Source organism: Chenopodium album, chromosome 6 (assembly GCF_948465745.1).
Source record: "Chenopodium album chromosome 6, dcCheAlbu1.1, whole genome shotgun sequence".
NCBI classification, from domain to species: Eukaryota; Viridiplantae; Streptophyta; class Magnoliopsida; order Caryophyllales; family Amaranthaceae; genus Chenopodium; species Chenopodium album.
This window is the reverse complement of record NC_137839.1, coordinates 72,717,228-72,734,216: the sequence shown is the minus strand read 5'-3', so window position 1 is coordinate 72,734,216 and position 16,989 is coordinate 72,717,228. Positions and strand designations below refer to the sequence as shown.

The 16,989-nt window shown below is 33.0% G+C and overlaps 1 protein-coding gene across 1 annotated transcript; it reads left to right on the top strand.

Annotated features, from left to right (window-relative positions):
* The first annotated feature begins 2,824 nt into the window (after positions 1 to 2,824).
* Positions 2,825 to 14,275, top strand: LOC145635207 (membrane-bound O-acyltransferase gup1-like). Its single transcript, XM_081686494.1, has 19 exons — positions 2,825 to 2,974; positions 3,076 to 3,131; positions 3,674 to 3,855; positions 3,934 to 3,982; positions 4,867 to 4,970; positions 5,069 to 5,133; positions 6,987 to 7,057; positions 8,213 to 8,272; positions 8,406 to 8,519; positions 10,557 to 10,681; positions 10,759 to 10,810; positions 11,316 to 11,378; positions 11,517 to 11,626; positions 11,715 to 11,807; positions 12,204 to 12,285; positions 12,836 to 12,913; positions 13,385 to 13,460; positions 13,554 to 13,603; positions 13,686 to 14,275. Exons 1-19 carry the CDS (start codon positions 2,872 to 2,874, stop codon positions 13,725 to 13,727), a joined length of 1,575 nt encoding a protein of 524 aa, XP_081542620.1. The 5' UTR covers positions 2,825 to 2,871; the 3' UTR covers positions 13,728 to 14,275.
* Positions 14,276 to 16,989: the final 2,714 nt, after the last annotated feature.

Sequence of the window (16,989 nt, the reverse complement as noted above, 5' to 3'; positions counted from 1 at the left end):
CAAATGAATAGAAAAATATTTTAGGAGATTGATTTAGAGTGTGAAAATTATGACACTAATATGTTGTTTTATATGGGAAAATAGAGGTGTTACCCATTGTTGTTCGGAATATTGAAATATGAAATGATAATTTTCAATTCAATTTAGTCAACCATTTTACATTACCAAAAAATTTGTAAAATTCCCTATAAAGCTATGACAAATTTAATCTGCAATTTAGGTTTTTTAGGATCCCATTTTAATACTTTCTTATAAACAAATTCATTTATGATGTTGGATATTGTAAATAATAAAATTATCAAATATTACAAGTATATTACCTTATACTATATGATAATATTAATACTTTTAGGTTTCTTTTAAAATATTTGTAAGGGATCTAAAATATTTTATAATACTAATAATAATTTTCCTAACAATAATAATAATAATAATAATAATAATAATAATAATAATAATAATAATAATAATAATAATAATAATAATAATAATAATAATTAAACATTAATATGTTTTTTAAAAAAACATTAATATTGATAAAAATAAAAATAGAACATTGAAATAATTAAAATAAGTTTAGATCAGAAAAAATAAGTTCAGATCAGATCAAATCAGAAAAGATAAGTTCAGATCAGATCAGAAAAAATAAGTCCAGTTCAAATCAGATCAGAAAAAATAAGTTCAGATCAGATCAGATCAGAAAATATAAGTTCAGATAAGATAAGATAAGATCAGATCAGACCAAACCAGATCAGCTAAAATCAGGTAAACTAAACAGGGCCTAAGGTTATATATAATAGACTTTTATGTTACAATTATTTAAAAATAACTTTAAGTTAACGTAAGCAATTAAGTATTAGTTATGAATAATTGGGCTAACCTTTGATTGAAATGAGGTTTTTATAAAGCCAATGCTACCAAGCCAAGAGTGTTTTTTTTTCGACAAAAGAGCTATCAAATAAAAAGTAAAACAACAAAACACAACGACTGTCAACTAAAACTGAAAATACAACAATTGACGTCGTCGAGCACAACCAGCCAACCAGTGAGCTGGAGTAACCCACAAACGGGGAACCTTTCGAAGTTGGCAAACCAAAAGAGATTGAACCTAGGCCCGCAACTCCTGAATGAGCCACCTAGCTGAAATTTCCATTGGACCGAAAGGGGGAATAAGAGCAAGGAGGGTAGCACAATCTGCATGAAGACCAAGCCAAGAGTTGACACTACAACAATGGGTGATTAGGAACATCAAACAACATGTTCATAATGGTATGTCGCTTGAGATTTGGCCAACATACTTTGTAATTGTTGTATGTATGGTGGATTTAGAGTTGAGGAATGTTGTTGCTTTTGATCGAACACATGAGATGCATGTGTATATTAAGAAATTTTTGTTATTAGACCGGTTTGACGGGCTTTGGCTAGTACTTGGTGATGACATTACAAGCACATCTTAGTTGCCAATCCCACGTCGTAAAGCCTATATCAAATGGAAAGCCCCCATTATGGTAGAATTGTGTTGAACTCGTATGGTGCTGCCATAGGAGCTCATGGAGCTGTTGAGGTGGGGGGATTCTTTGGACTGCACAAGGAAGTTTAGTTACGCGTACTCTATTAATATCGGTGCATGTTCCTCTGTTAAAATTGAGGTTTTCTCTGTACGGTATGGTCTTGAGATAACAAAACTAATGTGTTTATAAAAGCTGCGGGTAATGGTCCAAGCTTTATTAAGTTCAGATTCTTATAGAGGGGAAGTGTTGTGTACATGATATTACTTATTGTAAGGAATCGATCGCAAATCAAAGCTGACCAGTAGAAGTTATATATAATTATCTAGAAGGTAATCGAGCCGCCGATTGATTGACCAATCAAAGAGTAATTTAGAACAACAACGCCGAGTTGATTCAAAACCCCTTCCAGCTTTAGGTTGTATTTTAAGTTTTTAACACAAAGTTTTATATGTGGCTAGTCACATGGTATGGCCATTTCACATAATTACATATAATAATATAAGACAATTAATTAAGTAACAAGGGGTTATGGTGATAAGCCAATGGAGTCACCTTAACATATGTAGGTTACTTAAATGAGAAAAAGAGGTTACTTTCTTAAATAAGTGGATTATTATTTCATTTTTTTCATTCTTTTAAACAAAAGAATATTAGGGTTACTTGAATGAACAAATGGGGTTACTTATTTCTAAATTATTTGATTTCACTCGTATAATAAATTCGGGTTACTTTTATAGACTACATAGGGTTACTCTTATAAAAAAACGAGGTTACTCATACATATAAATGAAGATTACAATTATAAACTAATGTGGCCATACGGCTAGCCACATACAAGACTTGTCCGTATTTTTAAAACTACGGAGTACGTTATAATGTTGTAGACGTGAGTCACGTGACTATCCCACGTTTCATTCCTCTATAGTAATTCTTTTGAAAATTTTTTCAATTGCAGCCATTTAAAGTTTGTATTTTGTAAATTACAGTCATTTTAAAAAAATTGCAAATTGCAACCCAAAAGTTCTTCTAAATTGTAAATTGCAGCATGATTTAACTTTTTCATCGATTTACGTGTCAAAAATTATTTAATTATGATTTTAGGGTCTATTTAGGCCTTAAGGGTCCGAATTTGTAATTTTTTTTTAAAGGACTGCAATTTGCAAAATAAAAATACAGAGTTTCCACAAACAACTACTCTCTCCGTCTCTCTAAAATTCCTATTTCTAGCATTTATTTCCAAAATAATAGAGAGAAATAAAAATGTAACCTAGTGACGAAGGGAGTATATTACACGATAGAGAGAAGTATATTAACGGTAGACTGAAGTTTGAACTCATCTTGCTTTGACTAAGATCAATCAATGGCGATGAATTCATGGAAGCAGAAAGAATTTGGATTCATCATAATTTATGCAATTTGTTTCTACATCTTCATCATCAACCGTTCTCTTCAAATTTCCCACGGTTTTCTCTCTTTCACATTTTCAAATTGCTCTTAAATTTCTGTATTACCCTAATTTTTAGGCGCTAAAATTCACCAATTTTTTCTGGGTTTTGTTTTGCAGATCACTATCAACAGCTTTGGGGTCTTCGACCTGGGTGGCTTGCGAATCGACTCAATGTAAGTAATTCAAGAATTTCCCTTAAATTTTGTATTCCAATTTTGAATTAGGTTATTTGTGTAATGTGATTGGCAATGATTTGAACTTATGAGTGATTGATCAAGAAAGATTAGGTTAGAAATGAACTTTTGTGATGTAATTTTGAACACATTAATTCGCTTTTGAACTGTTTATGTAGTACTGATTGTGGTTATAGAATGATGGTATGTTATAATGTTGATTATCATGTTCATTACTTCATCGACTATATGGGTTATCTAGAATTTTGAATTTGAAGCTCGCGAAATTGAGTCATTAACTCATTAGCTATATTGCTATGAAATTTCAATTAGAACGAGAAAAGTAAAGATAACGAGCAAATGAAGAACTTGGGTTTAGAGAATAGGAATTACTAGTAAAACTATTTGGTGCACTGTTGTGAAATGCATATTTGACATCAATTGTTTACATTAGCAGTTGCTGTTTGTGCTATGAAGCTGTTGAATTAAGTAATTTTGTTTGCCCTCACTCTTAGATATTAATATATCTTTCATTTTGTTAGGATGTTTCGGATGGCCAATGGAGAAACTTCCGTGGAAACATTCCAATTCTTTCGGCTGTTTTTGGAGCGTTCACCGTTTTAGCCACAAGTTTGCGGAAAACCTGTCAACTAAGAGCTAATGGGATGTCTATAGTCTGGCTCATGATATCTTTAATTTACTTAATTTATCTACACGGAGCTTGGTATGCCCCTTAGCCTCTGCATCCAAAATTTCCATTCTGTGATGATGTTGTAATTGTCTCTTTTCATCTGTCTTGCAGTGTCCTTTTCATCCTGTCAATCGCTTCACTCAATTTTCTTCTTGTCAAGGTATGCTCCTAAGCTTATTCAATTCATTTTGCAGGGTGGACATTTTTGGGAGGGAACCTATTAAATTTTTAGTGTTAGAAGGATACTGTTCTTTTGGACTTGAAATTCTCCTACTGATATTGGTTGAAATGGTTGGATCATGAATTAGATAATATTTGGTTGTGCTATTGCTCAGTATTCTTATGGTATATTAAGGGAGTATGGAATCTTGTTCCCTTGAGCATCCCTCAAGTAGTTCAGTACTTTTTGCTGGAGGACATGAATCATATGAAGAATTTCGTAGATTGTTATACAATTGTAGTGCCAGTAGCTGATCTCACAGCACCTTAGATATATATATTTTTTTTAACCAAGGATCTATGTAGGTGTGCCAACCAAGGTAATGTCTGGTTACTAGGGTTTATTCTCTATGCTGTAAACACTTATCAGTATAGATCTTTGTCATATAGGATGTAAATATTGATAGTATCAGATTGCATTCTTGTCCTTATATTTTTGTAAATTTCCAAAATCCTTTTCAATCTTTAATGATTTCATTTGAAAACTATCCTGTTCTTAGTTCTGTCTCTTTATTCCCTTTTGCTGTGTGAAAATTTTTACATGCACCCTGGTACACCTATTATTTACTCATTTGAAAATCTAGCAAAAAATACCCTTGAGTGCACCTAGCTCTAGTCATAATAAAGGCTTTTATTTTTGTATTGAAAACTATATAATATGTATTTCCTTTCACTTATTGATTATTAAACATATTAATGGTTGATGTTATGCATTAACAAGTGTGAAAATAGAAACGTTGCCCCAAAAAAAAAAGGCCAGGAAAAATATATTTACTGCAGGTTTTAGTGTAAAATCTCATCTTCCTTTTCTTTTGTCTGTTGCAGATTTTTGCAAGGACAAAGTACTTTCCATATGTGTTGTGGACCTTCAATGTGTTTTTCCTAATTTGTAATCGCGTTTATGAAGGATATTCTTTCTCCATCTTGGGGTGAGTTTATGATACAGGCTTCCTTTTTCACGTTCCTTGATCAGGATCATTATGCTGTAATTTGGTTGATTAGCTATGTTTTCTCTCTTTCTGTGTAGGCATCAGTGGGCATATCTGGACAATTTCCGGGGTACATTCAGGTGGCACATTTGCTTTAACTTTGGTATCGTCACTGCTCTGTCTTTTTACATGGTATTGAATACTTTTTTTTTTGCTGGTTTATGTTTAAAATTCTATTTGTGTATGTACTATCCGTTATACTCTTAGAACTTGTGCGATAGATGTGTTGTTTGATCTGGAGTGTAGGTAAAGCTGGCAAAAGTTGACACTCCACTACTATCTGACCAGAACATGGTTAGCAGGTTTAGGATTGCAATTTGAACATATATTATACGGAGTAAATGGGTAGACATAAATGACTAGCAGTACTCATCTACAAAAGGGTTAGGTTGAGGATGACATTTCCTACCCTAGATAATCTAATTACCCAATTTGGTGATACAATATATTTTGCTGAATGTTAAAATTGTGAAAGAAAGCACTAATAATATTCAAAGATGGGCAGACTGAATTATTCTATAAAATCTTAAATTTTGATTAACTTGTTTATTTAAATATTTATTTCATTATTTGACAGTCACCATACTCACCAATCAGAATTTTAACTAATGATCTCCTGTGGCCTGTGCTGCTTATACTTTTGAAGGGACACTTGTAACCTCCTTTGCGAAAATTTTAACTACAGAGGCACTATCTTTGAATAATAATAGTCCCTTTCATCTTCATGATCAATTGCCTTCAAAACTACCTTTATATCCGTTTTCTAAGCTGACACAGAGAGTCATAGACCACCGGATATACAGCACTGCTTGGATTCTGCGATTTCCTTGGAGCTATTCTGGTTCAGGCCACTGCTTTTTCTGGTGTTCCTTTCCACATTCATGTTCTATGTTTGTTCTTGGCTTCATATTGCTCCTATGTTACTTGGACTTTGGTACTCATGTCCGACACGGATACGTGTCCAAGCGTCCGACTTGTCTATTTTGTGAAAAAATTCCGTGATTTTAAACTAAAAGAGAAGTGTCCGGGTGTCATATCCATGTCCGAGTGTCGAGGGTCCGACATGGGTACGTGAGGTGAAATGACGAGTCCAAGTAACATACTATTGCTCTGGCCAAGGTTCTCCTATGTTGGCCTCTTCATACTTTCACTGTCAAAATTACCCATCCTTTGTGCTAAGCCTTTCCATATGCTGCAGCTGAAATACATTTTGTTTGAGCTTTTCCTAATTTTCTGCTAGTACCATAAGCCTTCTACAATCTGCTTCAGCTCCTCTGCATTTCTGTGGTTTAATGTTGCTTCTTCTATCCCACAAGTGAGTTAATACCTTCCATTTTGGGATGTCCCTTGACTAAGTTAACGTCTTATTTAGTTAATTTTTTCTCTATGTATTATTATAATTTTCTTTAATTAGGTCTCCCTCTTGTTATATCCTCTACAATTTTCACCCTCCTTGATTTCTGTGCTAAAATAGACGTTAGCTTATTTGTGGGATGGAGTTAGTAGGCTAGTCGTAATTCTGTGATATGACCAAACAATATTAGGTGCTGTAGAATTCAGTATACCCGAGGTTCTGCTCATTTATTGAATGAGCAAAAATTAATGAGTAAATTACCCGGGTGTACAGAACATGCTCTCTAGGCCCTGTTCTTTTCACCTTAAAAAATCACTTCTGTAAAAATTATTTCGGTTGAGCAAAAATAAGGTGAAGTGCCTTAGACTTAACTAAAAAGCTAGCATGTCTAGCTAGATGCCTTTATGGAGGCACCAAAATTTGCACATTCCACCATAGTATCTATCATTTGTATTTGAAGATTGTGACAAGCACTTAGCTCTTCATTGCTTAATGTGCCTGTCTGACTGATATTGTGCTATTATGGTGCCACACTAATTATATATTTACATATTACTATCTTTCTGGATCCACCCTTTCATCGTGAATCCGTTTATTTGCAGTTGCCCTGCGCATGATAAGCTTTGGATGTGATTACCACTGGGCACAAAAAGATTCTCGCTTTGATCAAGAGGTAGGTGTATATTTTGTGCTCTAATTAAATTGTGGCCTTGGTCTCTCTCTGTACTTGTGTTTCGGTCTTGTCGTCTTCCTACAGTCTTACCCAAGATATATAGTTTTTCTTTGCTAAAGCTAGCTGACTAAGTCATTTTTAATACCACTTATCAGTTGAATGGATCAATGGAATACCAATAGTTAAAGATCTTTATGCAATATCAAGGATTTGAACTGGAAAGTGGGTTTTGCTGGGTACAACTACACAACATAGAAGCTAGCTTATAGGGATTTTATAATTTATTTTAAACAAAGTCCGCTGAGAATGATATCTCATTATCTTCATAGCTTTTTGAGATAATCTAACTTTTCTTTGCTGGTTTCTGTGTATGTCTGTTCTCCAAAGTGCTTTCCCCTTATTATCATCCCATTATTCTGTTTGGTTGTTGCAGTTTGACTCCTGAAATTGTGTATAGTTTATATCTCCCTAATAACACCCGTGCTGCAAAGTTGCACAATTTTGACCACAATATATAATAGAGGGTATATAACCAGGAAGCTGCAGATCTCCAAGTGATTAAATCAAGTGACAGTGTTTAATAATTATCTGCCATTATGCTGTATGCTAAGTCAAAGCCAGAGGTAGAATGTATCAATTATGGCCTTTATTGCATGTGATGGTTCTTAACATGCATCTAGATGCAGTGAATTATAGGAATTTTTATTTGAGACTCTATGGGCATCTTATTTGTGTTGTCAGAATATCTCTTATTGATATTGCTTTTGTTTTTTGTTAAGTAATTGGTGAATTTCTCCTTTTGACTCCCTGTGGATTCTTATTTATGTGACTTAATATTGGCATAAATGCATAATTCCTAAAGATAAGAAAGGGTTGGAAATTTCTGTTGACGATAAGAGGTTGTGTCACTCATTTATAAGGTAGAAGATGAAATGCCTTTCCAGGAGGCCGCAATATGCATTCATGTTGTCTGTGTCTTCTTTCATGTCTGTTGCTTTTGTCAAAACTATCATGGCTTCTGGCTTCTGTGAGAAGAAGCTTGGAATTTCGACTTGTTTACACGGGTTTTGTTTTTAGGTTTTCATTCACATGACCAATTTTTTTTTTTTTTTTTTTTTTTTTTTTTTTTTTTTTTTTTTTTTTTTGCGTATGTAGAAGCATATTCAGCGTTGCTCAATTTGTAAATCAGGAAGAACATGCTACTTATCCTTACAGGTAACTGTATTCCCTTAGATACGAATTTCCTTCTCCAAACTTTGGAAAAAGTACAGGAAAATACATATTGACATACTTGCCTGACCTACTTGTGATGATTAATAAAGATGATATTTTGCTTTATTTGTTGTAGGAGAGGAGCTTAGAGGAGGAAAAATACTCATACAGCATATACCTGTGTTACCTGTTATATGCTCCACTTTATATTGCTGGACCTATTATTAGTTTCAATGCATTTGCGTCACAGGTATATCATTTATGCATTCTTTGAACTTCTGTACTTTGCAACTTTCTTCTGTCCATCGCCTTTTCTATCAGGATATTTGACTGTAAAGAACTACTTAGTAACCCCTAGTGCTTGTTTGGTTGGAATGTAAATTTCATGGTAAATTATTTCCCCTGTATATTTTGTAGGAAATTGGTTAAATTTGTTTGGTTGTCATATGAGACTTTACGTTTCATGGGAATTGTGAATGACCAAGGGGAAGTAGGTAAATAACTTCCCATACTATGTGGAAATTCCAAAATTTCAAAATCCAAGGAAGTTGAAATGCTCCATTATTGTAATTATATGCCAACCTAACCAGAAGGGGCGCAAGCACTTCCTATACTTTCATTGCCCATGTCAATTGAGTGCAACCAAACAAGCATTTAGTGTATGCAACATCCTTAATCTTGCGTTGCAACTTAGTAAACCAGCCAAAAGTGGTTTGGGTTGGGCTGGTTGATGATTCATCTGGTTCATATATTTATCTAAATTTACGAAGAATAAGTGACAACAGGCTTACTCTAAGTTGTGAAACCTTTTTATAACATATAATTCTAGCATAGATATGATCCATACTTGAGATACATTTTCCTGTACATTCAAAAATAAAAGGGAAATTCTCAATGGTACTCTTAAACTTTTTATTTTTCTCAATGGTAAACGTCAAAAAATCAAATTATCATTGGTAATCACCTATTTGTGTTACTAATTAAGTGGTGACATTAATGAGATTAATTTACAATTATAAACCTAAACATACTTAATTAAAGGCAAAATGACTAACATATCCTTGAAAATTAAATTTTCCTTTATTTTTTTAACAATTTAAAAAAAAAAAATCACCCACCACTCCAACAGCCTACTCCACCCTGCCCACCGCCCAAACCCAATCCACGTGCCCCCGGCGCCGATCGATCCCATATCTCCCTCCCCTTGGTCCGGTGCCGTCCGCGCCGATTCCCTCCCCTTGTCGCGACGCCTCCCTTTCCTCCCTCTCAGATCCCCCCACAAAACCCACGAAAACCCTTATCGAAACCCATGAATTCTTATTGAAACCCACAAAACCAATTTTTGCTGTTGAGAGATTTACGGTGAGATCGGAGTTTGCAAGATACAATTGACAGCGGCAAAAGTCTGAATGCGTTGAGAATTGGTGGAAGGAGATTTGAGATTTTGGGCGGATGGTGGTTTATGTGATGGTGTTGGTGTTAGTGGTATCAACGGTGTCGCGGAAGAGAGAGGGAATGATTATGAGGGCGGCATTGGGTGGTTTAGGGTTGCGGTGACAAGGGGGAGGGGGTTCAGCCGGCGTCGGGGAGGGAATCTTGGTGGGCGCGGCCGGCCGGGAGCAGGGGAATAGGGCTGGGCGGGCAGGGGTGGCAGGGGGAAGTTAGTGGGTGGTGGGTTTTTGTTAAAAGGGGTATTTTAGTCTTTTCGCTTTTCCCTCACTTTTAAAACATTAACCATGGTTAATTTTCCTTAAAATGCTTAACTAATGTTACCACTGAATAAATTTTACAAATTATAGATTAACAAAGATAATTTGATATTTGAGTGTTTACCATTGAGAAAAATAAAAAGTTTAAGAGTACCATTGAGAATTTCCCAAAATAAAAATATAGCCCTTCACCCGCTTTTAGATGTTTAGAAATTATTACGAGTGGCTCCTGTGATAAGATCCGACTGGCAAGCAGTTTCTTGGTTGATTCAAGTGTTGATAGCTATGAATAGGCGTAATTTTTATCATTCACATTCCTACTGAATTCGGTGGCTATATAGAAACTTAGCTAAGTAAAGTCTATTTTGATAATTTATTAGATTGTTTTGGTCTGCCTTTCCCACTCCTAGGCTCCTAGCCCATCATCCAAAGGAAGAATTCATTCCTGTCCCTCATGACTGCCTCTGCTTTCTCAGTTCTAAATCTAATAGCCAACTTTGATTGTTTTAACTGTCTTGCAGCCTAATCTCTCAGGTTAAAATAAAGAAAATATGCTAAAATTTACTTGTCCCTTGCAGATAGATCAGCCGCAAAATACATATTTGCCCAAAGATGTGGCTCTTTATGGGTTAAGATGGGGTTTTGCTCTTTGCCTTGTTGAGCTAATAACCCATTTCTTTTATTACAATGCCTTTGCAATAAGGTGAGATATGCTTATATATTAAACAATGATAGTATTCCCCAACATAATCTAATTTCAAATGTTGTTTCATTCATCAGTGGCTTGTGGAAACAGCTATCGGCTTTGGATGTCTTTATCATCGGGTATGGGGTAAGAGCTGCTTAGTTGTATGACATTCATTTTTGAATTGAGCTAGTTGGTTTTCAATATGTACTTATTATATTGGGCCAGTGGTAGGAGGAGAGAGAAAGATCATTTGATGTTGCTTGTATCATTTTAAAATTTGTAGTTTACTACTGCATATTCTTGAACTCTGCCATTGGGTTTCCCACTGCCAGTCCCAAGTCTGGATAACGGAGGAGGGTTACAGTAGGCCAGTGACAACCAGTGTAAAACTTTGTCGCATCGCTTGACATGATCCACAATGATTGATAGTAGTAGTATGATGGGTGACCTCTTGGGAAGTCCTCATGTTGGTTCATGTAGCCAATCCCACTTACGAGATTAAGGCGTTCAAGAAGAAGAAGAAGAAGACTACTGCATATTCTTGGCTTTTTTTATTTCTCTGTGCTCCTGTAGACTGCTTAAAATTTATAATGACTTAGCTCAAGAGTTTGGTCTCAATTCTTTATGTTATGTCTTTCCTTAATGACAGGTTCTAAATTTCATGTGGTTGAAGTTTCTTCTCATTTGGCGGTTCTTCCGGTTCTGGTCATTGGTATGCAAAATTACTATATTGTTTAATTTGGATTTTAGGTACTGTATTATTCACTCGCATTTAAAACAACAAAAGTTTTTTCTGTTTTCTTTTGGCGGCATTTTTTCCGAGTTAAAGTCCTTGAAATTGGTCTTACAGCTTAATGGCATTGAAGCTCCTGAAAATATGCCTAAATGCATCAACAATTGCCACAATTTGGAGAGCTTTTGGAAAAGTTGGCATGCATCCTTCAATAAGTGGCTTGTGAGGTATGGTTTCTATAGTTTTGTTTTGATGTTTATCTCTATACTAATATGTAATGACTAAATAGTTATATATGATTGGTGTGCAAGCTAGGTACCTTTACATCCCTCTGGGTGGTGCGCAGACAAAGTTGCTGAATGTGTGGGTTATATTTACCTTTGTTGCTATCTGGCATGATTTGGAATGGTAATTGCTTTGTTCAGTTTGCCTACCTAAGTCATTACTCCCTCCGTCCCCGAAAGAACGACCCATTTGGGTTGATTTTGCGGGTATTAAGAAAGTTAAATAAAAAGAAGTAAAAGTATATTGGAAAGATAAATTTACATGGGGTTTGTAAAAAAGTAGAGAGAGAAAGTAATAAAAGTACATATGGAAACAAAATTATATATGGGAAAGCTAATTTTGCACAAATATTATTGCAAATTGGTGGGAATTTTAATGCAAATGGGTCATTCTTTTTGGGACTAAAATTAAGCCAAATGGGTTGTTCTTTCGGGGACGGAGGTAGTATAATTTATTAGTACATTAACTCATTTATTGTAACTTTGCTTTATAATTCCTGAACTTTTGACTTGGCTGCAGGAAACTTCTATCTTGGGCATGGTTGACATGTATCTTCTTTATTCCAGAAATATTATTGAAATCAGCAGCTAAGGCTTTTAAGGTTTTGTTCTCTTGTCAAGTATATGTTTCTTCACTGTCTTATTTTGGTGCTGAATTAATATATTGAAATCAATTATTTTGCAACCTTATGTCCCTTTTTCTATATTAGAAGGTTCCTTATGATGATTCGTGTTAGCCCATCCCAAATCATTTTGGGACTAAGGCTTTGTTGTTGTAGTAGTTATTTGCAACCAATATGAAGGTTTCTATCATGCTAGGTATTGGCATTGGTATAAATCAACTGTTACTAGGATTAACCTTAAATACTAAATTGTCATAACATAATTTATTTCTGAACTCTATTAGTCTACCTTTTGGAAGATTGCAGTGTGGACTGGAACCTAGCTCTATTTTTTTTTAAACACCACTGCTCCACAAAGGAGAGGAGTCATAGTACCTTCTAAGGTCTTGATAATGGGATACATAATTATAAGGCATGGGAATATAATGACATGTTATTTGCTTAGTTTGTTATCAGTATCTTTCATCTGATTGTAACTATGTTTATTTACTTTTAAGTAGTAAGAGTTTCCATCTGGTCATATTTTCAGGTGGAGAGTACTTTCTGGAAGTTTTTCTTTGAGGAACTGAGTGCAATTTCTGGGGCCGTAACAATTACTTGTCTCATGGTATATTTCTCATGACTCATTCAATCAAAACATCAAGCCCTTACTATCCTGCTGATAATTTTTTTCTACTTTTGAATTTCGTTAACTTTTGTTTTGTCCATTGTAATTTTTAGTGTATTTGATGGCTTTTGTAGGATCTATCTGCTACCTGACCTTTCTAATTTAAATGACTAATAAAATTTGTCTAGCAATTTTCTGGTGGTGGGAGTTTGAAAATTAATTCTCTATAATCTTTCTAAGTAACATTTACTTGCTTTATTGCTCACAACTTTTAAGAAATATTATTGAACTATAGCCTGGACGAGCCTACTGGTGGAGCAACATTAAGTGAAAATCATATGTGGAAAATGAATTTACAATTTATGTTCCTGCTTTATTTCATTAAATAACTTTTAGCTAGATGAACATTGTGCGGCAAAAATTTAGGTTTTATTGTAAAGAACTCATGGTTGTGCCTGATTCTTCGTGCAGATTGCTAATCTTGTCGGCTTTGTTGTTGGACCGTCGGGAATCAATTTCTTGATTTCTGGTTTTCTTCATAAAGAAGGTATTAGAATTGGATTATCCTTGTTATGGTTATTGTCACTCAGCCTAAGGAATGTTTATGCAACTTCTTTTTTTTTTTTTCAACTTTCCACAGGGCTTCCTGTACTCGCTGGCATATTTTTCACCTTCTATCTAGGAACAAAGGTATGTTGAGTAAATGAGTTTGATTAGTTCTTAGGTAAGAGATTCAGCAAATTTTACTAACTGGACCCCTATTCTTGTACAGCTTATGTTTCATATTCGTGATGCTAGACAAAAATCATCTTGAGTTGACACTGGAAATCACATTACTATTTTGGTTGTCAATGTTTCTATGGGAACTTCTGACATGAATACGTTCTCTTGAGCGATCATATCAGTTGAGCTTCTAATATCATATCATGTACTTGACCGCTTGAGGCTTGAAAGCTGTGACATTATGGTCTTGAATCTCAAGAAATTAAGAAGGAAAGAATATTGCAGCAATTGCAAGTCAAGAAACGATGTGTTGGTGACTTATGGTTGAAGACATTCATCCTAAAGATCTTCGAAAGCAAATTTTGTGTACAATTTTTGTGGTAGAGCTGACACCATGTTTCATATCAGCCTGATTGATGCAAATTATTGAATCCCTGTAAAATTTGGCGGTTTGTATAGTAAATATGCAGATTAAAACCCCTCTAAGATTTCTTATGTCAAATGAAGTAAACTACACAAGCAATTTAAGAGTCAATGGTTCAAACTATGCTTTTCAATGTCAGGTTTATTGTTTGTGCAAAAATTTGAAAATCAGTCCCTCATCCATACTTGTCTATGATATTCTTCAACCATCAAGCCATTCAATATCACAACCATTTTAGGTCACTATCATACAGTTCGATCCTCAGAAGTGGATGGTTACTTGATTAATGTTATTTCTTTTCAACACTACCTCTATATTAACTTTGACCATATTCAATTACTAATATGTAAAAATATTTGAATTATGTAATTGATGTAGGGGTGAAATAATGTACATTTTCAAAGTAATTTTTTTTTTTTTTTTTTTTTTTTTTTTTTTTTTTTTTTTTTTGGTGATTGTTAGTTTGTTACTCCCTCCCTTCTTAATTGTTTGCTCCATTTGCCTTTTCTATATGTCCTTAAAAGATTGCTCCATTTTACTTTTGACATGATTTTCCACTTGCACTCTCTCTATCTCTCTCATTGATATTTGTGTCAAGTAGGTGGTGGTGCAGTGTGGTGGGTGGATTTTTTTTTTAATTAATTTTTTTTTTGAAAGATTTGATTAAAATTATTTTATTAATAAATTAAAAGTAAATTTAAAAATTTTAATTAAAATTTAATTTTTTAAAAATTTTAAACCAATTACATGACAACACGTGTCATTAGTAACCTGCCCAACATGTTACAAGTTGTTTTGCCTGTTAAAATTCAACACCCCCAAAGGTTGTAATATTAATAATGGGATTTTCTCAATAATAGTTTTAATAATTTTGGCCGTATTATTTCATTTTTTTTTTGGTATGCATTGCATTGGTTTATTCCGCCTGAGTTGCCTCATTTTTATATTACATCACAAATTAATCACGAGAAAAAAAATTATTACTATCGTGCATCGCTCAAGCACTAATCTAGTATACTTGAATTTACTCCTAGTATCACAATTCAAGAGTTGTTAAAAAAATAAAATTAAATACTTAAATTCAAATCAAAATTCTGAAATATATCAATTTCGAGTGCTTGCTAATGAAGGAGTGAATGGCAAGGGAATAGATGAGAATTGAGAAGGTTGGAGAAAATGGCAAAAATGAAGTAGTACAATAAATTCTTAGTTGTTCCCAATCAGTTAGTACAATAAATTCTTAGTTGTTCTCGATCAGTTAGTAATGTCGAACGTCTTCAAAAAAAAAGAAAAAAAGAAGTTGGTAATGTTGAACAACGATGAAAAAGATTAACAAAATATTATTTTGTTTTTTTAAGAAAATATAAGGTGGAAAATATAAACAATAAAAATAAATAAATTATTTTTTACAATAAAAAAATGATAAAATTTACCTCAAAAAAAAAAATTGATAAAATAATGCTATATTGAAAATGACAAAACAATTTCAATTTCAAATTTAAGGATTCAAATTTTGGGTTGAAATTCAAACTGAAATTTGGTAATTGAAAGTGAACCTCAAATTTCTAACCAATACAATTATGCCAACACATATTGTATGTGTAGCCTTTTCACATACAACCAAGGATGTGTAGCCTTTACCTAAGTAATTTTATAACTTTTTTTTTTACAATTTGAAGGATGGGGTTGAAAGGTACATGGTGTAGGGTTAAAAATCACTAACTTTTTGTTGCGTAATTGGATAGTTTTTTTTTTTTTTTTTTTTTTTTTTTTTGGAATCAATACAATTTACTTGCAAGAGATGAAAAAATTAGATTGAATGAGTGTGTATATCCGTTGTCGTAGATAAGATTGATACATGTACAGTTTTTATTTCATAAGTGGACATTATAAAATTAATGTAACCTGGGGTTGTGGTAATGATGCAATTCTCAAGGACACTTAATTTAGTGATGTGATTTTACAATTTTTAAGGATGTGGGATGAATGCATAGTGTAGGGTTAAGAACCTACCCATTGTTTTGTTGCATAAGTGATATCCCTTGATCCAATACAATTCACTTTCAAGAGATTAAGGGCCTGTTCCGATTGACTGAACTCAACTGAACTGAACTGAACTGAGCTGAACTGAACTGAACTGAACTTATTTATTAGTGATTTTTAACTACGGATTAGTGATCTTTGATTATTTATTTCTATACATATGTGTATATACAAATGTACATATTAAAATATTTACGAAAAATATACTATATAATTATAATTATAAAATGTATGGAAAATATATTATAAAATGTATGGAAAATATATTAAAAACTTGAAACCTCTAAACATTTTAAACACATATACTATTTAATTTAAAAATAAAATAGTATTAGGACAAAAGAACACAAAACACTTACATGTATCTAACCCATTTAAACAAATTTTTAAAAAACTAATATAAAAAAAAAAAAAAAAAAAAAAAAAAAAAAAAAAAAAAAAAGAACCAACAAGAAAAGCTAAAATTTGCTACGGCCCAACACCCTAACCCACTCTCTTTTCCTTTAATTAATAACAAATCTTACAAATAAAGAATTAAAGATGCTCTAACCCCAAATAAAGAGAAATATGTATCAAAAAAATAGAACCATTTGAACAATGAATTGTATCAATATTATTATTGTTATTATTATTATTATTATTATTATTATTATTATTATTATTATTATTATTAATTATTGATTATTATTATTATTATTATTATTATTATTATTATTGTTATTATTATTATTATTATTTATTGATGATTATTATTATTATTTCAATTATTATTATTATTATTATTATTATTATTATTATTATTATTATTATTATTATTATTATTATTATTATTATTATTATTATTATTATTATTATTATTGTTGTTGTTGTTGTTGTTGTTGTTGTT

Excerpts from the sequence above, each read along its gene's own strand:
- LOC145635207 (XM_081686494.1), top strand. The coding sequence starts at position 2,872 with ATGGCGATGAATTCATGGAAGCAGAAAGAATTTGGATTCATCATAATT. Across the intron at positions 4,971-5,068 it reads TATTCTTTCTCCATCTTGGG|GCATCAGTGGGCATATCTGG; the intron begins GTGAGTTTATGA and ends CTTTCTGTGTAG. Across the intron at positions 12,286-12,835 it reads CAGCAGCTAAGGCTTTTAAG|GTGGAGAGTACTTTCTGGAA; the intron begins GTTTTGTTCTCT and ends TCATATTTTCAG.